Here is a 24606-nt window from a genome sequence, read left to right on the forward strand (position 1 = left end):
ATGTTTAGAAAAAGGTGAAAGAATAAAAAATAGAAAGATTGATTACTTGAAAAAAAAACAAAACAAAACCAAAAAAGAAAACAAGCATAAAAACTGAAATTGTTTTGTCAGCTATTTTTTTCTTGTATTTTTTTTTTTTATTAAATTTCTTTTCTTTTTTTTTAATTTCCTTAATTGGATTTTTTAAAAAATATTTTTTATTTTTTTTTTTTTAATTCTAAATATTTTTTAAATAGTTTTGTAGTTTTTTTTTGTTTTTTTTAAATTAAAAACACTTTTCTTTTACGCTTTTTTGTGTGAAAAAAATTAATTTTTTTGTTTGTTTTTGAAAAAAACATTTTTTTTTCACAACCTGAGAGTTGTGCACAAATGGCTTTTTAATTGTTTTTTTTAACTCTTTAAAAGAAAAAAAAAATGTGGAAATTTTCTTTCTCTCTCTTTTTTTTTTTTTTTTTTTTTACTAAGTCCAGAGCACAATCATTTAAAAAAAAAAAATGGGGGAGAGGCCCACGATCTTATGAAGTTAAATCAGCAATAAAACTCCTTTAATCTTGGAGGAATAAGGAGATAGAGGTGCCATTAGGATCTCTACAGCAATTGGCAGTGTCTGACTTATGATTTTCTTTCTGGGGGGGTCAGATTTCCCTCTCGTTATTTATTTATAAATTGAACAAGTTGATTTGCATATAGGAATCAATTTCTTCAGAACTCCAACCTTAATCTAGTCATTAACCCCCAGATTGTTGATACACAGTGTTACATAGCAATATTAAAAAAAAAAGTGCTCAATATATAAGTGCAGAAAGCACATATAAAAAACACGAGTTAAAACTACTACGGATTAACTAGAAAGATCAAGAAGTATAACCTTAAAGTAATACCTCACACCACTAAGAAACCAAATCTTTTTTGTAATTCTTTTTATTTATAGTGCATAGCACAACGTCGCGTTTGAGCAGGGGGGCATTTTTCTTGTGAGAGATGCTTGGGTTGCTGGTGGAGTCGGTGTGATGATTTGAAACCCGAAACCTGCAGTGAAAACAGTTCATCACTGGGGCATCCATAATGTATTTTACGATCAAGCGCTCAAAAAAAAAAAAAAAAAGGACGTTTTTAAATAAATATTAGCCCATTGATTTTTAAAATAAAATTTTTCTTATTCAATGAAAACTTTATAAAAGTTATATATAAAAAGAAAATATATCAACTAATAATTTAAAAAATGTCAAACCAAAATCCTCTTTTTTTAAGTAATTTAAATTGATATACATAATGAAATAAATAACACAACATCCCCATGAAAAAAGGGGGAAAAAATGGCGCAATGTCTGCCGGAGGGGGAGAAGAATAGTTTCTCATGTTGGAAATAAAGAATTTTTTTTTTTAATTCAACTTTTTATTGGAATATTTTTTTTGTTGCTTTTGCATTTTTTTTGTTGTATATTATTGTTTGCAAAAAACAAAATTTAAATAAAAATAGAAAAAGAGATTAAATTTCTTTCCAAATAGTATATATATATATATATATATATATATATATATATATATATATATATATAAATAAAATTGTCATACATATCATATGGATCATACATAAATATCATATACTTCATACATACATTATATATATATATATATATATATATATATATATATATATATATATATATATATATATATATATATATATATATATATATATATATATATACACGCACACACATGCATACGCACATATGGTGAGTCAGAAGTAATTAGGCAGTTAAAAAAAATCCGTAAGACTCCCGAGCAATGCTGGATGAGTATGGATCCAAAACGCTTTTGATTGGCCGACTACTTCTGACTCACCCTGTGTTTATTTGCCTCCTCCAAGGGAGATTAGACACAAAGGCGAGTTCTTGAAAAGCCAGTGCACTAGGTAAAGTGCACTCTGGCCCATAGAAAATGCCTGAGCAGCCCCGGCGATGTTCTTTAGTAGGAGCGCCTCAGACAGTTAGCAAGCAACTAACCCCCTTCTCAAAGAGAAGGTAAAACCTGGGAGAGAGGGGAACCTCCTAGGACTGAACAGCACTATACCTCAGCACAGCAGCAAGAAAGCCACTGTCAGACTGATTATCAAGGATGTATCCCCAAATGGTGCAAACACCCTCTGTGTGTGTTTATATATATATATATAATATATATATATATATATATATATATATATATATATATATATATATATATAGATGCATGTATGGTTTGCAAAATAAATAAAGATGATACTACAAGAGTCTACTTGCAAATATACAGTAATTTTGGTTGTCTTTTTTGTTTTTGTGTATTTTTTTAACTTGTTTTTTAAATATTGGAGTTGATTAAAGAACACGTTAACATGGATTTGCAAGTGGGGGAGGATCGAGAATTCTGTGGCGGTCGGGGCTGGTGGTGTTAGTGGAGTACAGCACCTTTCTAATTCAAAATGGCGCATATGACATTCTGACAGACAAGGATGAGGAGCAAAACTTTGATAAATGCCAACGTGACTAATACAATCTGAGTCAAGACTTTTTTTTTGTTTTTAGCTTTGACTATAACTTCCACCCGCCACGCATAACATATTGAAACCGTTACGTGCATTTAATAAGCCCTTCTCTGTCCATAGCGTCCATTCATACGACCAGATGGACACTGGTAACGGGCACGGTGTCTCTGGTGCTTACCCAAATGGCTGTATTCGTGGAGCTTGTTGCTTCGATTCAGACTCTTCTTCTTGAGGTAACGGGATTGTTCATAGGTCTGCCTTTGAAGCATCATCCGATAAGTCTGCACAGAATTCTTAGGACAGGGAACGGATGAAGCGGACCGAGTAGCAACAGCAGGTCGGTTGATTATCGGCATAATAGGAAGGGCAACTTCCTCAAAAGGTGAGCTTGGCCGATGTACATCCTCCAAAACGTTTCGCGGTTCATCGTTGCCCTCATTGTCCGTATGGTCATCATCACTATCATCCTCCCCATCACTGTTGATGGTACGGCTGTAAGAGTCATAGACGGACATGCTTGGATGTTCGATCAAGAGATTTTCCATCGGTGTGTGCAACACGGACGTTTCACTCGAGCCGTCCTGGCTGGCTGTGAAGCAAGGCGGCGGATCCATGATCCAGCTCTCGCTGGTACCTCCGGAAATGAAGCAGAGTAATTCCGGACTGTGAGGCAGGGGCGAGGCGTCGGAATCAGTGTCCAGCTGATAGACGGCGAGCGTTTCATTGTGAAAGCCAAGGTCATCATTGCACTCGGGCGATACTAGGCTTTCGACGAGGATGGTGTCTGCAGGATTGCGGGAATTGTTTGAGGAGAGCTCAACAGCGACAGCAGCAGTGGGGTTCAGTTCAGTGGGTGTGGCTACTGAAAATAAAAGAAAGATAGTGATCATTTTCGTATCTCAGTTAAGACTATCAAACAAATTTAATCTATGGTTCCCCTTGCCAAACTTTCACGAAAAAAAAAACACTCGACTAGCTACAACCACTACATACAATTTCCCTCATTCTCTAACTGTGCCTAAATGTAAACTCAGATTTCATGAACAAAGCTTCTTTCCCAGAACTCCTGCCTGTGGAACACTGTTCCGCTGGCCTGTTTCCTGGCTGAATACAACATTATAGCCTTCAAATCCAATGTAAACAAGTTCTCGTTGAACCGTCCCCATAAATAATAAAATTCTACCCAATTTACACCATTAATGATTACTACACTACCACCTTACATTCATTAACCTTTATCCTCGAGTGGCTTTCAGGGCTCGATAAGCGGTGACTCCCAAGTAGAAAAGAAAAAGCAAACAAAAGAAACATTAGATTATTTGGACTAGTGTTTTTATTATATATTATTTTATGAAAACCATTTTTTTCAATCAATAAAAGTGATTAATAATTTTTTTCAATCAATAAAAATGATTAATAATTTTTTTCAATCAATAAAAGTGATTAATAATTGCCATGGCCAACCATTTTAAATGGAAGTGGGGGGCGGAATTTGCATTGAAATATTTCACACAGTGTAATGGATGTTTTTTGTCAGAATAAATAAATACTAACCTAAACATGACTATTCACCGTAAACCAATCAAACAGATCACCCAATTCATTCATTTAGGGCATAAATCGATTTTATCCAGTGATCACGAGATGACATTGAAACACAGAATCGGGCTGGGTTGGGCAGCTTTCCAAAAACACAGCACCATTCAAAAATCAAAAAGGGCGCGGATAACTGTTAAAGTAAAAGTTTATTTAATTTATGTTCTCCCAGTAGTTTTATATGGCTTTGATTGTATCGCACGGACTAAACAACTAGCCAATTGCATTGAGACGTTTCAAAATCACGTACTGCGTTTCATTACAGAACGTCACCTGATCGAAAGAAAAAAAAAAATATATATCCATCCTTAATCAAACTACTTCCCTACTCCCTCTATTTGATAAAATCAAAAGTAAAACCCTTTAACTTTTTGGCCATGTCAAATGATTAACCAGTGGCCTGTCAAAGTTATGCTTTGATGGTAAAAAAAGGCAGAGAAAGCCAAGGAGAAGATGGATAGAAAATGTTTTTGATTGGGCATCACTCAACAGTTGGGTGTCCATGAACCAACTTGCCCTGGATCGGAAAGAATAGCAAAATATAAGTCATGTGGGTTCGCAATCCGCACCAAACGAAATATGCAATTCATGATGAAATAAATACTATCAATTTTTTTTTTACATGCATATTTTTAAAATATGTCCTTTATTCTCTTTTTCTCCTGGTAACTAATATTTTTAGACCAAGCAACTGCGTACATTTGTATTTGTTGCCATCATAGATGTCAGTAGGGGATCTCTTTGCAATAATTAACCAATCACAAGTTTTTGTTTCTATTCAAAGAAAAATACAAAAAAAGACAATGAGTTCAATGATATGTTTACTGTTTTTGGTTGTTTTATTTCTACGCAAGGAAATTCTTTGGGCTGATATCCATCAATTAACAGTTATGACAAGTACTGACATGTTCCTTTACACATAAATACACACATTTACATTGATATATACATACTACATATACATACATATACATATATACATACACACATATACACACACATATATATATATACACATGCATATATATACAGACACACACACACACACACACATATATATACACATGCATATATATACAGACACACACACACACACACACACACATATATATATATATATATATATACACACACACATATATATACATATATATACACAGACACACATATATATATTATATATACATATATATATACATACACACATATATATACATGTACATATATATATATATACACAGACACACACACACACACACACACACACATATATATATGTATGTGTGTGTGTATATATACGTATATATATATATATATATATATATTGCTCAAAGGCAGCATGCATACCACAGATTTAACCGACATAAGTCCAGTTCAAACAAACAGAAGTACATAGAAGCTAGAAATAACGTTAAGAAAGAAATAGCGACAGCCAAGAGAGTATTTACTGAAACCACTAAAAAACGCATCGAAGCACAAAAATTAGGAAATCGTGACTTTTGGAAAATCTACAACAGTGTAGTAAATAATGGGCAATCAACAATTCCCCCGCTAACCAACAATTACGAGGTTGTTTGCTCAGCAACCAACAAGGCTAATATGCTTGCCAGCCGGTTTGCCTCAAACTCCACACTGGACCCTTCCAACCACCCCCTGCCTAACTTTCCTTTGCGGACAGACGCCACGCTAGACGATCTAAAAATCACCCCTGCTCAGGTACATGCTATCATAAAAAATCTTGACACTTCAAAAGCATGTGGACCTGATCTCATCCCAGCTGTGCTATTAAAAAAGTGCTCAGCCGAAGTAGCTCCATTTCTCTCCAAACTCTTCAACAAATGCCTTAATGAATCATGCTTTCCGGGCTGTTGGAAAACTGCTTTTGTGGTACAAATATTCAAGAATTCTGGCGAAAGAACTGACCCATCAAATTATCGCCCCATTAGCCTCCTTCCACTTTTCGCCAAAATATTTGAGACCATAATTAACCATGCTCTAGTCCAGCACCTTACAGATGCTAAACTTCTGACTGACAAACAATATGGATTTAAACAAGCCCGTTCCACAGCAGACATCCTAACTGTAATCTCTGAACGTATATACCATTCACTGGACAAAGCGGAGGAGGATAGAGCGGTAGCTCTAGATATATCTAAGGCTTTTGACAGGGTATGGCACAAGGGTATGGCACGATGGTCTCCTCAGGAAAATTAAATCATACGGTATCACTGGCAGAATACTTAGCATAATTAAATCCTTCTTAGATAAGAGAAAAATCCAGGTTGTCCTTGACGGTCAAACATCTAAACAGTGTTATATAAATGCGGGAGTGCCTCAGGGGTCTATTCTTGGACCTCTATTGTTCCTGATATTTATTAATGACCTCCCCGACAAAACTGCCTCTGAGATGGGTATATATGCTGATGACACTACACTCTATAACAGGCATGATAGGAAAACAAATGAACACATATCTAAAGAAATGGCAAAAACACTAGAGGATGACCTCCAATCTGTAGTGGAATGGGGACATAAATGGATGGTCACATTCAATGCTGCCAAGACTAAACTGGTTTCCTTCAATAACTACAAGAAACCTTCTCTGCCACCAATAGCAATGGCCAGTGACCCCCTGTCTGAGAGTTCATCTTTCAAACTGCTTGGCCTAACGTTCAAAGGAAACATGAGCTGGAACAATTATATTGAAAACATTGCCAAGGCCGCTGCGAAAAAGGTAGGCTCTCTCTACTGTGCTAGAAAACTACTGACACCTGAAAGTATCCTCTATCTCTATAAGGCCACCATTCGCCCATGTATGGAGTATTGTTGTCACATCTGGGCTGGTGCGTCTACTACTAGTCTCTCGCTCCTAGACAAGGTTCAAAAAAGAGTCGCTAATCTGATAGGCCCTGAACTGGCATCTAAGCTTCAGCCTCTGTCCCATCAACGAAACGTTGCATCCCCCTGCTTGTTCTACAAGTATTTTAATGGTGAATGCTCTGACGAACTGCAGACACTTGTGCCCCCACGACGCAGACACCCTCGACAAACCCGACAGGCAGCTAAATCCCACCCACACACAGTAGAGATCCCTAGATGTAAAAGATCTTTCTACTCCAGTAGTTTCTTCCCCAGAACCGCTAGACTCTGGAATTCCATTCTAGGATCCTGCTTCCCTAACTGTACTGACATGCAGAAGTTCAAGTGCAACGTGAACCGACATCTTGCTGCCCAAATCCCTACATAGTGCCCCAGTAGTTGCTGACCCTGATAGTAGCCCCCTACACCAAAGTGGCAATGCGCTTTGTTTGGGGTGAAAATGTAATTAAAAAAAAAAAAAAAAAAAAAATCTAGCATATATATATATATATATATATATATATGCTAGATTTTTTTTTTTTTTTAATTACATTTTCACCCCAAACAAAGTGCATTGCCACTATATATATATATATATATATATATATATATATATATATATATATATATATATATATATATATGCTAGATTTTTTAATCCGTTAAAAATTGACAAAAGTTATAGATTGTTGAGTTAGAATAAGTGCTTTATGGCAAATTTCTACAGTAAAATTGGTATTATGATAACTATCCCTATTAATTCCTATTTGTGCATCGATTGGATACCATAATACTAAGTTGGCTTCACATTATCATAACAGTGGTCAATACAAAATTTCAGCCAAATCGGCCCCGTAGTTCCTGAGAAAACCTCTACAGTAAGTTTGGTATTGTGGTAACTAATCCCTATTAATCCCTAACTGTGCATCGAACAGATACCATAATGCTTAGTTAGCTGCACATTATCATATAACAAAAGTTCATACAAAATTTCAGCCAAATCGGCCTAGCAGTTTCAGAGAAAACGTAGAACAGACTGATTAAAAAAAAAAAAATATATATATATATATATATATATATATATATATATATATATAAACTGGTTCATTACATTCCAATGAGCAAAGGTGAGAATAAGTCCCCAATCATAATTTTTGTTTATCTTTTGTTTTTACTTTAGTGAATGCCTATATTTTCTTCTTTACTGTCTTATGCACATTTTGCATCCATTGATGAAAATCATTGTTGTCAATTTATCAGGTTGCTCTTCAGAGACAATCGAATATCAGTAAAAACTGACAGTGTTCAATACAAGATAAAAGGAAGAAAAGTACTTAAGAAAGGAAACCATCAGTTTAAAGATGATAATCAGAGAAAAGTCTCCACTCCAAGAGACGTCTGATACCACGTTGGAAGGTTCTCAAGCTGCGATCTTAGTTTTCCATAATAAATGCATTGGGATTGTTATTCATATAATGCCTAATATTATCAAAACATGGAGAAGATTGGTGGCAATTACAAATAATGACAAATGAATAACGTCTCAAATGTTGAAGACTTTTGACATTGCTATGGGCTCTCCTGATTCAGCTTTTATAGTAGATTGATATATTCTATACATACTGAATTTATTGGCATTGGTTTCCCCAGTTCTTTATAAAATTAGATACTCACAAGAGTAATCATGTAAAGGTTGCATACATCCATAATTTAGGTTCTGGTATAAAATCAACAAAATTCTACCTCGGTAACCTCAGATTCTCAGTTTTTATTGGTATCCACATCACAACAGCCACCTCCCATTTAATGTATCAGTTTGTTTTTTTGACAAAAATAGCTAAGTGACTTACTATAGTCGAGAGCGACTCAAAGGCTCCCTTTTCATTAGCTGATCCACCAAAGTGTAGGAGAGGGCACCACTCCATCCCCAGGATCACTCCACTGCAGTTGATTCTTCCCTTATAATGCTGAGTGTTTAGCAAGCGAGCATCAGCTACCATTTTTTAAAAGTTTTTGGCATGACTTGACTGAAGATTAAACTCGAGTCTCCCAGCTGATTAGCGAACACTCTTACCATTGTGCTAAGTGGATTGCAGGATCAATTAGATTTTAAGGACTTCACAAAATAAGCAAAACAGAAGGGGTTGTTTGGGTTTGCGTCACAAGAACAAAAACAACATATATTTTGCCTGTGATCATTATTCTAGTGTCCCCATTTTTATGAGGGTTTCCAGAAGGCCATTTCTGTTTGCCCTTCCCTAGAACTTAAATCTATCGCTGCATTTAACAAAAGATTATTTGAGTTGGGCATTTACCTTCGTTATCCGTTTCTACCAGGATCCAGTCTTCTTCCGTGACTTGAGTTTTTAGGTCAACTTCTTGGCATTCTTCAGGAGTAGAACTGTACCCAAACAAAAAATTTGACACTCCTCTAAACATTTTTCTGTAAATAGAGAGAGAAAAAAACTTTCAGAAAAAGAAAAAACTTTCAGAAAAGGAAAAAAAACTTTCGGAAAAAGAAAGACTTTCAGAAAAAGAAAAAAATTTCAGAAAAAGAAAAAAAAACTTTCAGAAAAAAGAAAAAACTTTCAGAAAAAAGAAAAAACTTTCAGAAAAAAGATTTTTCAGAAAAAGAAAGAACTTTCTAGAAAAAAGAAAAACTTTCAGGGAAAAAAAACTTTCAGAAAAAGAATAAAAAAATTTTCAGAAAGAAAAATAATAGTTTAAAAAGAAGAATGAAAAACATTTCTTTATCTTTTTTTTCTCTGTCCTCTCCTCCTTCATCTTTTCAACCTCCTCCTTCTCCTTCATGTTTTTCATTCTCCTTTTTCTCCTCATCATCTTTTCATCCTCTGCCTTCTCCTCCTTCATCTCATCATCATTTTATCCTCCCTCTCCTTCATATTGTCATCCTCTTCTTTCTCCTCTTTCATCTTTTTATCTTACTTCTCCTTCATCTTTTTCTCCCCCTCGTCCTCCACTTCATCATCCTCCCTCATTTTTTTATCCTCCTCCTTGTCTTACTCTTCTCCATAATGATACCAAAGTATAGCAAAAAACAGAACCAAAACAAAAAATTACACCTGTGTGCATTTTTTTTTAGATCAACACTATTTGCACATGCTTCATTCACACCTGCAGAAATGTTAATTGGGTGCAAACATCACACATATGCACCCGTGCATACATCTGTTGCGTGCCATCTTTTATGCATGAAATCTTTGTACAAATAACATTCCTATTTTTACACATCGCTGGCTCTTATTTCTTTGCACAGAATAAAAGCCATAACTCAACCATTTTTGTAAAAACCTGTTTGGAACTTCTCCAGGAATGTTCGGCGCTTCTGACCAATTTGCTTATATCCTGCCAATTCTCGCTTGGCTCTGCTACCTCCAATTATTCCAAATGTACGAGAAAAAAAAAACGGTGCCAGTAACAAAAAAAAAAATAAGTCCTCCCCCCCTCCCCTCAATACACTAATCATAAACCATGACCGTTTCATCTTAGTGGAACATTTACCACCAGCAACTCCAAGAGCAGAACGTTCGTTTCTTAGTTCAGCAGTAGAATAACATGGCAGGCAATGCATCTTGGAAATGGGAATCGAGTTTCTGATGTTCTCAAAATAATCAGGGAATTTTCCATTTAACCTTGTAATGATGATGATGATGATGATGATGATGATGATGATGATGAGTGGTGTGGTGATGATGATGGTGATGATGATGGTGATGATGATGGTGGTGGTGGTGGTGGTGGTGGTGGTGGTGGTGGTGGTGGTGGTGGTGGTGGTGGTGGTGGTGGTGGTGATGATGATGATTGTAGTGGAAGCAGATATGATGCTAGTTGGGGTGGTGGTGGTGGTGAAGAAGAAGAAGAAGAAGAAGAAGAAGAAGAAGAAGAAGAAGTTTGGAATAATTCTTCAATCTTGGATTCAATTCTTTCATAAAAATTGCAAAAAAATGGAAATATAAAAAAAGGGCCAATGCCAAAACAAAAAAAAAAAAATAATAATTTTCAGATATCAATTCAACTAAGATACAAATTGAATTATTTCTGCCAGAATTCCAAATATCGATCAGACATATAAATCGGACTAATATTGATTGGTAGATTAGATTTAGAGGTTTAAGTTTGGTTCAGTTTGGCTTTTGTTACAACATATCAACCCCTTTCTTTTTGTTTTATAATAATGTTTCTGTTTTAAAATATTTTTTTTTGTTTTAAAATATTTTTTTTGTTTTAAAATAACTTTTTTTGTTTTAAAATACTTTTTTTTGTTTTAAAATAACGTTTTTTGTTTTAAAATAATGTTTTTTGTTTTAAAATAATGTTTTTTGTTTTAAAATAATTTGTTTTTGTTTTAAAATAACTTTTTTTGTTCTATAATAATTTTTTTGTTTTATAATATTTTATTTTTGTTTTATTATAATACCGAAACAGAAATGAAAATGATTCATTAATTGGTCTAGTCTGACTGGTTTTTTTTTTTTTCATGTTTCTTAATTTTGAGATGAAAATTGATTATTCGTATTATTTGTATTATTCAGACTATTATTCTCATCTTAAATGTTATTGTTGCAATGTTTTAGTCGATATATATTAGAATTTTCAGATTATGAGATGATATTAGTGTTGGGACGATTAATCGGAATCAGAATCGGGAATCGAAAAAATCAGAACTTTTTGTGATATTGAAATCAGTATGGGAAACGGAAAAATTTGTGCCTATTTTCAAAAACGATTCTTTTAATTGGCTTTTTTATTTGATTTTCTATAAAGAAAAATATTCTCCCGCTTTTAGTAATACTAAAATAATGAATATCTATTAATTTTAAACTATTAATAAAACTAAAATCGATAGATCATCCTTCACAAGTGTATTCTTATGTTTGAGAAAAGATCTGCACATTTAACATATGTTTTTACGGTAATCATGAAAAATAACAACTTTATAGTTAAATATTTGGAGATTTATAAAGAATTGGAATCAGTAATTGTATTGGAATCGGGATTTTAATACAGAATCGGTAATTGTATCGGAATCAGAAAACGTATTGGAATAATTCCATCCCGAGCTGATATAATTATTTTCACAGTCAAACAATGTCGCATCTCATGCAAGCAATGAAAGCCAACAGAAGACTTGAGTTTCGCCCTTATTTTGGTTCATCAGTTGAACAGATCTGAACTCGAGATGTAGTATGTTATATATTGTTAACAATGTAATATGTTTTATATTGTTAACAATGTAATATGTTTTAAATTGTTAACAATGTAGTATGTTATATATTGTTTACAATGTAGTATGTTATATATTGTTAACAATGTAGTATGTTATATATTATTTACAATGTAGTATGTTATATATTGTTAACAATGTAGTATGTTATATATTGTTAACAATGTAGTATGTTATATATTCTTTACAATGTAGCATGTTATATATTGTTAACAATGTAGTATGTTATATATTGTTAACAATGTAATATGTTACATATTGTTAACAATGTAATATGTCATATATTGTTAACAATGTAATATGTTATATATTGTTAAAAATGTAATATGTTATATATTGTTAACAATATAGTATGTTATATATTCTTTACAATGTAATATGTTATATATTCTTTACAATGTAATATGTTATATATTCTTTACAATGTAGTATGTCATATATTGTTAACAATGTAGTATGTTATATATTCTTTACAAAGTAATATGTTATATATTGTTAACAATGTAGTATGCTATATATTGTTAACAATGTAATATGTTATATATTGTTAACAATGTAATATGTTATATATTGTTAACAATGTAGTATGTTATATATTGTTTACAATGTAATATGTTATATATTGTTAACAATGTAGTATGTTATATATTGTTTACAATGTAGTATGTCATATATTGTTAACAATGTAGTATGTTATATATTTTTATTGGCATTGTTTTAAGCTCTTTTTCTACAAGAGTGTCACCACTTATCAAGGCCCGAAGGCCACTCAAGGATAATTATTAATGAATGTAAGGTGATAGTGTAGTAATCGTTAATGGTGAAAGTTTGGTAGAACTTGATTATTTAAGGGGACGGTCCACAAGAACTTGTTTACATTGAACTTGAAAGCTATGATATTGTAGTCGGTTGAGAAGCAGGCCAACAGAAGTGTTCCACAGGTAGGCAATTCTAGGAAAGAAGCTTTGTTCATGGAATCTGCGTTTAGATTTAGGCATAGATAGAGAGTGAGAGAAATTGTTGATAGTGGTTGTAGATAGTCGGGTGATTTTTGTGAAAGTCTGGTAAGGGGATAGACCATAGATTGGAGCTCAGACAAGCACTTGCCATTAAAGTAACGATAGAGTAGAGACAAGCTTGCAACGTCTCTTCTATGGGAAAGAGGAAGTAAGGAAAAGAAAAGGGCATCACCTACTAGATTTCGAAGCCAATTTTAAACTCTGTCAAGGCAAGATAGGGTGCGCTGAGCAGCTTCTGTCCAGATGTGGCAACATTACTTCATTTTAGGGCGTACCTGGCTCTTATACAGATAGAGGATTGAATCGGCAGTGTGATATTTACTGGAGCGGTAGAATAACTCAACCATTTTTCCAGCTCTATGAGAAAATCCAAGTAGGTCAATTGGTAAATCCTGAGACTGAAGAGCTCAAGGTTTTGGGTTCGCTGTCCAGTCATGTCATTGTGATAGGTATAGAGAGAGGAGTTATAAAGAGAAAGAAGCTAATCGTTGGAAGATGTAGTGAAAGAGGAACCAGTTTAAGGGAAAGAATCGTTTGGAGATAGAGAGAGAAAGAGAGAGAGAGAGAGAGGAAAAAGAGGAAGCAGTCGAGATGAGAGGAAGAGAAATAGAGGGGAGAAGTTGTTAGGAAAGGTAGAAAGTACAGAGAGAGAGAGAGAGAGAGAGAGAGAGAGAGAGAGAGAGAGAGAGTGAATATAGAAAGATAAAGAGAGAAACAGAGGGTAGACAGAGAACGACATATATATATATATATATATATATATATATATATATAGAGAGAGAGAGAGAGAGAGAGAGAGAGAGAGAGAGAGATTGTAAGAGAGGTAAAGAGATAAAGGTATAGATAGATAAATAGATAGATAGACAGACAGATATAAAGAGAGAGAGAGAGAGAGAGAGAGAGAGAGAGAGAGAAGTAGAGAGATAAAGGTAATAGATAGATAGATATAGAGAGAGTGATGAAGGTAGAGGTAGGCAGGGAGAGATAGATGACTCTCATGATAACTAGCTGTACTTTTGTGCAAACCTTTGACAGTTCTTGACAATTACATTCATTATGAAACCATACGCCCTCCCCACTACATGTAACCTTTGTCAAACAACTTTCTCAAGTGCTATTATTATTGCCATAATTATTAATGGTGGCACTTTTTGAAACACTACAATTAATATGCGAAAAAAAATTTTTTTTTGATTAACAAAAAAGAAAAAGGAGTTTCATATTTTATACGAAAAATCGGCTCCGAAGTAAAAAAAAAATATATATATATTAACTTCCTTTATATGACAACGAGACGAATGCGGATGCTTTTTTTGTGTCCCTTAATAACGTTCATCCAGCCCTTAAGTTTACGATAGACAAGGAAACGAATTCTACTCTTCCGTTTTTGGATGTTTTTGTGTCCAAGACATCCTCGTGTTTTCTTACTTCTGTTATCGTAAACCAACTTTTACCAGTCTCTATACGCGTTGGGACTCTTTTTGCCCTATAAACCAAAAATATAATTTAATCAAAACTTTAGAACATAGGGCCTTGATGATTTGTTCTGAAGTTAATTTGGATGACGAACTCAAATTTATCACTAAAACCCTTTGTAATAATGCTTACCCCTTGGATATTGTTGAAACTACTATCAATAAGAAAGTTTCCAATTTTCATAAACCCAAAGAAATTATAGCTAATAGATGTCCTGTGTACCTACGTCTACCCTGGCTAGGTAACATCAGTGACCGATTTGCTAAGCAAATTTCTTTGTCTGTGCAACGGTGTATTTTGCATCGAATCCGCATGTTGTTGTTTTTTTTCAATTAGGCCTATGTTGCCGTCTATTCGCAAAGATGTCCCCCCCCCATAATAATTCTATTATTTATTTATTCAAATGTAGTTGCAGTGCGCACTATGTTGGGCGGACATCGCAAAGATTAGATTTTCGTTTGAAACAGCATGTACCTTCAAAGATTCGTTATGCAAATTTTTCACCTTCGGATGTTCTGAGTAATACGTATGGTTCTGCGATTTGCGACCATCTTATAAATAACCATGCGTGTGCCACGAATTTCAGTGCTGACATGTTTACGATCCTTCGTAAGTCGCACTCTCCCTATCATTTGAAAATTTTAGAGACTTTTTTATTAAGTCTTTGAGACTTTCTCTTTGCAAGCAAAATGAAAATCTTGTGTTCTCGCTTCTGGAATGGTGTGAGCAACCTGGGAATCCATCTGGCAGACACCTTATGCATACGCAAATGGTCATGAATGATAATTTCCACAGACCCTGTACTAATCTTGACATCTTGGGCTATCTGGCGAGTAGTAATGCGCGATCTTCCAAAATGGCAGCCTCAACTTGATGGACAGATGCCTCATCAATGGCAGAGGGAGGGGGGGGGGCGACCAGGTCTGGGAGCTGTTTCCACAGACATCCAACCATGTTTGAATTCATGATGCCAGCGTTTTACGAGGTCATATGATGGGGCATTATCACCATAAGTTTCTTTCATTTCATCAAAAGTCTCCTGTGGTGTGCGTCCTTTCAAATACAAAAACTGGATCACTGCTCGACATTCAACAGGCTCCATTTCACACCTGACTCAGTTCAAACACCTGTAAAACAGAAACCACAATTGGTTCAGAGCTGTAATTTGCTACATAACCCGTAGAGATATAAATCATTGCACATGTAAAATTTCAGCTAGATCAGACAACTGGAAGTGGGTCAGGGGCATTACTTATGGCATACCCCTCATAGGAAGCTTTACCGCATCTGGGGATCTATACAGTGAAGTGATGGGATTTTGCTGACTATGCAGGGAGTTCGGAAAATACATGGCATGACTTTGGGATTATGTTCTACATGTTCAAAGTCTCTTTGTGCATGGGTGGTTTTACTGTTATAGGTATTTGGTTCTCTCTCACTGCAGGACCTCCTAGAACTGCACAGAAACAACATTACACTGCAATCAACAGGGACCAGTTGAAAATAAGTGTTAATAAAATGGACTTATGCTTTTGATTTCTTCTTATTAAAAACTAGCCTGGGTGCCCGGCATTGCCCGGGTGTTTGGAGGTGTATGTTAAGCAAAAACAAAAAAAAATGTGGTAGTAGGGAGGCAGGCTTGAATACGTACGGCGAAGGAGGAAAAGAACATAAAAAAAATGTAACATCGTTGTTGTTGCATCCTTCGCCAAACCAGAAGTGATGTAGGTTTAAATTAAGGCTAGTCAATCGAAAAGAGGGGATGACTTTCGAAAATATCAGCGAAAAAAGCGAACCCTCCCTGTAGAAAAGTGCCCAGTTGTACGTGAAGGAATTAATGTTTTTAGCCAATTTTTCGATATTTGTCATCCGAAGGGTCGAGCTTCAAAACGATACCAATCTCATGAAAACCCGTCGCCTCTGTCAAATGTTTTGGGCATACATACATACATACATACATACATACATACATACATATATTTAAACAGACATGTGAGATTTATATTATAGATAATTTAATTAGGGAGTTGTGAAAGCAAGTCCTCACTCTGGCTAACATTTGCATATTTTTGTATTTGAAAATTGTGCATCAAAGCTAAAGTTATTTAAAAGCTGGTCAAACATTGGTTTTCTGTAGGACCCGTTTGCTTCCCCACAAAAGTTAAGGTACTACTTGTGACCTGAACTAATTTTACTTATCTCACAAGAATAGAAAAAATGCCATTGATGACATTGCCAAGTCTGCTGCAAAGAAAGTGGGCTCTCTCTAATATGCTAGAAAATTACTCTCACCTGAGAATATCCTACACCTCTACAAAGCCACCATTCGCCCATGCATGGAATCATGTTGCTACATTAAGGTTGGTGAATCTATTGCTCATCTCTCCCTCTTAGACAGCGTCTAAAAAAAATAAAAGAGTCTCAAATCTAATAGGTTCTGCATGATCAGCTAAGTTCCAATCTCTGTCCCATTGCTGCAGTGTTGCATCCCTGTGCCTATTTTACAAGTGCTTTAATGGAATGTGCTCTGATGAACTCATAACACTTGTGTCCCTTTGATGTACATACTCCCATAAGTAACCAAACACAGTTCATTCCATTGATCAGTGTTAGTACTCCTATAGTGTTCCTCATCTCTCGGCTGATAATCTAATCATTCCATCTTGTTAACCCTTATCCTTGAGTGGCTCTTGGCCTTGATAGGTGATGACCCTGTAGTAAAAACAAATATTTGCCATAAGCAAATGACTAATCGCACAGGGTAATTGAAATAAGACATTTTACGTGTTGCATTTTTTAAGTCTTAAATTTCAGCATTACGTTTTTTTTTTTTTTTTTTTTTTTTTTTTAAATAATAGAAGGATTAACTCTGCGGTTTGATAGGATTAGTATCAGAATAAACAGGTGCTAAGATAAGTCTAAAACTATTGTCAAACAACAAAGTATGGAGATATTTGGTGGAGGGGCTTTTGCAGGTGGTTGCTGATATGGCTTTCGGACTTTGCACATGGTACTCAAATTGGGCCAGTTGACAGTCAGATACCGATCGTGTCTCTGTATCAAGTGAAAGAATCACACAAATTTAGGTTAACTAAACTAAACAGGGAAAGGTAGTTTGCTTGAAGCATTGTTGGCAAACAATATGTAAGTGTACAAGAAGGCTATAGCAATGTAAAAAAATCAGGGTATTGAAGTGACGTATTGAAAAAAAGAAACGAACGAAGGTCTTATTAATTTTATACTTCTTTCGTATATCTATTTATTTTTCAAAAGCATATATAAATCAAGAAATATGCACTTACTGCTTAATGTAACCAAGTATCTATGATAAGTTTAAAAAAAAAAACGCAACTAAAGATAGTTTATAAACGTTTATTCCAGCACAGAATGTTTGCAACTAATATTTTCGTTTACTAGCTAAATAGAAACGTTACTACTAGACAAACCCACATGATTTTTAGAATATGACATCTTTGTTCTATAACGAGTATGTACATCATAAAGATTTTTCTGTATGTGTTTTTTTTTTAATAAGTGTAATTCTAAATATACAACAAATTTTATGTTGATACTTGAAGGTATAAACATTCGAATTTCTTCAGATATTTTTTTAAAACAGCCTTTGTTAAAAAAAAAGTATATTGTTCTATTAAACTTTTATAGTTTAAATAATTTGACTTTGTTTTATAACAAAAAAAAAAAGTTGAAAAGATATTTTTCATTCACTAGTGAGCTATGGAAGATTGTCGGTGAAAGAAATACAATCGCCAAAAAATAAGCAATTCATTATTTCTAGTCGCCATTTTGAAAAATCACTTGCAAATGCGACTGTTTCACTCGCAATGTAAAGCCCTGGTTTGTGTCCCTTGGATCATATTCAAATTATCTCCCTTCAATTATTACTGAGTAACAAAAGAGTGCACTCTTCTATTCAGATGTTTATTTATTCTTTTTTAAGGAAATCGCCCCCAAACAAGGCATGAAGCTACTTGATGTAAAAAGATTTAAAAAAAAAAAAATACTACTCAAGTATCAAAAACTAGCCAAAGATAAGTGTGAGATGGATAGCTTCTGATCCAGAAAGCAGCAATTCTCCCCCTTTGTCAGAAACATCGCTTGCGGAATGTGAGGATTTCTTGTTTTCTAGATTGGCTGTTGTTTTCAGCGGGTCAAATTGGAAACAGTAGTTGGAATGGGCAGAAGATTACTTAAGACACCAGCTCAACAAGTATTTGTTTAGATAAGGCTTGAAGATGATGACAAAAAACAATGTTGTTGTCCTCTCTGATCGGAGTATACATGTGACTGAAAATGGCTTGTAAATTTAATATTCCCCAGAAACTCACTTCTTTTGGAAGAAACCGGCTCCATCTGACGAGAGTTAATATTGCACCAGGTTCGGTGTATCTAGATGAAAAATCTTGATGCAAGGGGTCAAGGGATGAACCCTATGATTTGGTTACCTGTCCAGATGAATTCATAGAAAATAAAGTCCATAATTTATTTTAATTTAGAGAATATCTAATGCAAAAGCGTAGTATTTGCTCTGATTCTACATTTTATTTTTTTTTTGTTATCGGTAAATAAAGAAGAAATCCTTCTACACTGTGGCTATTTTTTTTTTTGTTCCAATTTAGAGTGCTCCTTTTGGGGGAGATAAATTTCCCCCACAGTAAAAACCGACCTTGTATCAAAATCCGCCAATCACTCTGCTGTCGTATTACGTAATAAACGCTCTATTGCTTTCGTATTTTGTTGTATTACCAAATCGAACAAATGTCATATTGTCGGGTTATTGTGTCTATATATGTCTAATGTATATATAAGGTAATATAATATTTTTATTTATTATTTATTCTATTCCTAAAAACAGTCAAGCTACGCTGAAGAGGGGTAGGAGCCTCCAAACATGCATGCCTGTAGATTACTGCTTTAAAAAATAATAAATAAATAAATAAAAATATTCTTGGTTTATGTCTAAATAAAATAAGGGTGATTTCCTAAGAAAAAAGAGGTCCTGGATATGACCTAAAACTATATCCGATGGTGAAGCCCCACCTTGCAGGCCTTGGGGAGTGTGGAACCACCCTTTAATTGCCACTCTGACCTGGAGTGGTAGTACCTGTTAGGGTCCCAACTATGGGTTAAATAGAATCTGACTTAAAAAAAAATATACTCCATTAAAAATCGTTCCTCAAAGTAACTAGATTCGGCATTAAATAACCTGAAAAAGGTTGATATGCCATAAAACAAAAACAACCAACAAATAAGAAAAAAGAGAAAAGAGATCTTCAAGGTGAAGACACTAGTTAACCGTATTATAGTTTAAAAAATCAACAACAAATCTAAGGTAATATAAAGTATACGTGTTTGTGTAATCGATGCTCATGTATCGCCTAATGGTAAGGACAGTTACTTTTCTTTGTATATGAAGTGTCTGTACACGTCGATCTGTTACATGTATATTTAATAGTCTTTCTACGTGTATGTGGGCGTTTTCACATATTCACGACAATAACGAACGGGACAATAAATGGACAGTCTTTAACAATGACATAAGGTATGTGTCTACGTGACACATACCTTATCAATTGTCTCCCGCTCCTCTGGCAGCAGACACCTGAAATGAAGGCACCCTTTTCCAAATGGAACACCCAAAACGTTGAGTTATCATTTCTAGATCATTATTTCCAAACGTTCCACGTCTTAGGGTCTGCAGCTCTAAACCTTCTCCCTACATTTTCCTTAGTTGGTCTGAAGAGGCTTCCATTGGACCACAGACACAACACCTGTCTGCTCTAACCCAGTGGCTAGCTAACTCACAACTCGTCTCCTCGACTTGACTTCCCGTTACAAATTAACTCCTAATTCTGATTTCTCCTGGTTTACATGCCTTTTACGTCAGCCAGAGTGAACAATCTTATTTGTTATATACGCCACATCGTTGTTTACTAAACCAAATTCCAAACTGAACTTTGTTTATGCTTTTCCTTGATCTATAACATTTTTCCTTGAGCCACAATTCCCCAGTTAAATATTTGGCAGACCTGTACGAGAGTGTCCATCCACCCCCTAAAAATGTGTATTTTACACCTTTTTAAAACTTTTTTTCTGATGATTATCGTAGACTAGCGTTGCCCAGGTGTTTGGAGGTGTGTAGTGAAAAAAAAAGAAAAAAAAAAGAAAAAAAAAAGTGGTATAAGGCAGGCAGGGCTCAAACCCATACCACAAAGGAGGAAAAGAACATGAAAAAAAAAAAAAAACCTGACGTGTTTGCTGTTGCATTCATCGCTAAACTTTTGAAAATATCGGTGAAAAAAGCGAACCCTCCCTGTAGAAAAGTGCCCAGTTGAGGATGAAATAATTAATGTTTTTAGCCAATTTTTCAATATTTGTTGTCCGGAGGGTTGTGCTTCAAAACGATACTGATCTCGTGAAAATCTGTTGCCTCTATCGAAAGTTTTAGGCAGACATACATACATACATACATACATACATTTAAACAGACAGGTGATGTTTATATCATAGATTACAGATTTAAGTATCATATTAGCAGAAAAAATTTTGAAAAAAAAAAAAATCAATTTAAGAAGGGGGAAGGTCACTTTCTTGTTATAACGTTCAACTTAATTGCTACCTGACTTATTGTCCATTTCTTTACCAACATGTCGCATGATTAGAACATTATAACGAGAAAGTGAACCCCCTTCTTAAAAGTCATTAAATTTATTTGTTTTTTTTTTTCAAAATTTTTTCTGCCAATGTAATAAATACTTATGTCTGTAATCTATGATAATCTTCAGAAAAAAAACTTAATAAAAAAAAAAAAAGAGGTGAAAACACACACATTTTTTAGGGGGTGGGCACTCTCGCACAGGTCCGCCCAATATTTAATAATATTTTAACTAACATTTTTTTTTCTTTCAAAACATTTTTCTGGATATCTTTTTAACCTAAATAATTTAACAATTGATCATAATAATCATTCTGAACCGTGGCACTGCCCGCCACAACGTAACACAGATACTACGCTGTGATCATAGCTAAAGGGCCACCATATAACAATTTTAAAAACAAAAATATTAACATTGGACACTTTAAAGATTTCGATGATTCAACTTCAGATGACAAATGATTATTTTTTGATATAACGATAAAATTTTCAGTTTTAAAACCTCAACAGACAAAACAAAAACAATAATGCATTGCAGCTGTTGCTTTTGATTGATAAATAAACTAGCCTGGGTGCCCGGCGTTGTCCGGGTGTTTTGAGGTATGTGTTTAGAACAAAAAAAAAAGTAGTAGTAGGTATTTCTGCATTGTAAGCCTTCAAAAACACCATTTATCTGTTGAACAATGCTTCAAGCAAACCACGCCATACTTTTTAAAATTTTGTCCAAATCCAAAGTGCTCAGCCCCTTTTTGGAAGATAGATTCTTTCATATTAAAACTCGATCTTGTGTCTAACTCTGCCTCGTGGGAGGCAAGCAAATGGAAACAAAGTTTTAAAAACAAATTCTCTTTTAAATAAAATCGAAAAATAATCTATCGCGAGAGATGACATAATCGATTTGTTATCTGTTATCAAATCAAAAAAGTTTTAAAATTTCCATTTACAAACAAACAAGTGCACTTAAACTTGTTGACATTCATTTTTTTTTTATTTTATGAAAACTGTTTCTAATAATTTAAAATGTCTGCCATGTATTCATGCGCCTCGTGAAACGTCACGTGAGTATGCATGTTAGAAGTGCTACTGTGCGTTTGCGCGTAGCGTTAATGAAGGGGGTGAAATGGCACAAAATAATACCAGGGTCTAGGGTTAATATCATGCATACGGTAGATTTGCGAACGGTTTGGATATCAGATTCGTTGTCAGCGACCCTGAAAACCTCTAAAGAACTAAATTTTAATGGTCGGTGTTCTGTTGTAGTTAAAGCAAACATTTACCTTCAATTTATATGATTTTGTGAACGATATTTTCTTTCCGTCACGGATACGTACATTATACAAATTTAAAAAAAAGAAAAGTTTTTTAATTGGGTGGGGGTGGTTTGGACAAGCGACTAAATTTGTTTTGCATTCAGAAAAGAAAACACAGCATAATCACGTTGACACACTAGTTTCCGTTAGATCACTGGAGTTAAGCAACATTGATTCTGGTCAGTACCAAAATGGGTGACCATTTGGGAATTCCAGATACTGTATGTGCTCTCTGCTTATCTTGGCATTGTTTCCAATTACAGAGTAAGAGTAGCTGCCAGTATCTTTTGAGACTGAACGGAGGCAATGAATCCGTCATGTCTTAATTTTACTTTCGTTATGGGAGATGATGGTGACTAAGTGGTTAACGGCACAGACTGATGACCTAGGTGTTTCAAGTTCGAATCCAGATAATCACTAAGGATGTTGGCAACCTTCATATGGTCTCTCCTGTAAGTACCCAGTGTCTTCCTTGTTAGAAATTTGACAATTACATCATGCCTCCCATTGTATTTTTTTTGGACCAATCAAATCGGTCGATTGTATTTACTGTGGAACGTTTTGCTTTCGCTGGTTTTTCAGATTGCGTGGCTTTTCTTTTCAGTTTCATCAAGTCAGCCGTAAAAGAAGGATGTTTTGAAACTTACCCTCCACATGAGGCATAATGGAGTCTCTAACTTTCATCTCTTTGAGGCTTTTTATTTCAAACCTAAATAATTAGGCTCATTAATTATTATTTAAGTCTGCTAGAGACTTTTTTTTTTTTAGGTCTGAATGGCCAACTTGACTTCAAGGATTTTTCCTACATGAACATTAATTATGAACTTCTGTAATATCCTCTCAACGTGAGAACTGAATCTTTTTCATCAGGAGGCACCATACCGATTCCCTTCAAACGGCTGTAAACTCATATCTTCGAAGATAGATGAACCTGCTTCCAGTTCTTGTTGAAGATGAAAGACTATCACCTTTCGAGGTTGTTAACGGCTCTGTCTACAGAGGCAAAAAACGGTCATTCCTTTTTTGCAACTGAGGATCTAATAAAATTTGTATTGAATTTTAAGGTAGGCCTTTGTTGTGTTCGTCTTAGTTTGCCACTGTCATGGAGCAGAAAGCAGTTGCGATAAAATATCTAACATTCTAGAAAAAAAATTTGACTAGAAAAATATCAGGGAAACCAATGCCAACAATGGAATTACCTGAATCATACGATATAATGATGACTTTCATTGACCCCCCCACCGCCTCTCAGTACACTGGGAGAGCTGGTTTTTCGCACCTTTCTAGTCTTCTTACTAGAATGAAGCAATTAAACCTCTCAGCTTATTGGGTATTGTCATCTTAAAAATGTACCTACGAAAATTGGGTATCATTTTAAGTTATTTAAACATTTTTGTTTTTGTTATGCCATCTCTCTCTCTCTCTCTCTCTCTCTCTCTCTCTCTCTCTCTCTCTCTCTCTCTAAATGCATATCTTTGCTTACGCTTTGATGTGCGTGCGTCATCGCCATACACAATTAATATCTCGTTCGGCCAATAAAAATTTCTCACTTCATCAGCGTCTCATTACCATTGTTTTTCTTTTATATCTCTTGAGATATAATGGAACATAATAGGAGTGGCGGTGGCTGGGATGGGGGTGGTGACGGTGGCTGGATGGGATTTGTAGCGGTGGCTGGGAAGGGGTGACAGTGGTTAAGTGGTAAACGAAACGGACTGAAAAATCTAAATGTGCCAAGTTCGATTCCAATTTGTTTCACAGAAATAACACTTGGCCTTGTGTCTAACTTCCAGGAGAGGAGGTAAATAAAATATCCGAACATAACAGAACTAACCCAAAGAGTTGAAACGTAAACACCATCATATGATATACTAGCCAACATATATGCCGTTGCCCAATAGTCT

At 34.8% G+C, this 24606-nt stretch overlaps 1 protein-coding gene across 2 annotated transcripts in view; it reads right to left on the reverse strand.

Moving 5' to 3' along the window:
• Positions 1-2305: 2305 nt before the first annotated feature.
• The window catches only part of LOC145259844 (uncharacterized), a 58511-nt gene continuing 36210 nt past the window's right edge, over positions 2306-24606 (reverse strand). The window contains exons 2-3 of one of the 2 annotated variants that reach the window (XM_080117682.1): positions 9295-9422; positions 2306-3386 (exon numbers count right to left, since the gene is read on the reverse strand). In XM_080117682.1, the coding sequence (XP_079973808.1) occupies positions 2620-3386; positions 9295-9418 (891 nt within the window). In that variant the 5' untranslated portion in view covers positions 9419-9422 and the 3' untranslated portion in view covers positions 2306-2619. The remainder of the gene's footprint in view (positions 3387-9294; positions 9423-24606) is intronic. The other variant, XM_080117683.1, reaches the window with a different exon arrangement.

This window comes from Euprymna scolopes, chromosome 35, assembly GCF_053919585.1.
Source record: "Euprymna scolopes isolate OS-2025 chromosome 35, ASM5391958v1, whole genome shotgun sequence".
Taxonomy (NCBI): Eukaryota; Metazoa; Mollusca; class Cephalopoda; order Sepiida; family Sepiolidae; genus Euprymna; species Euprymna scolopes.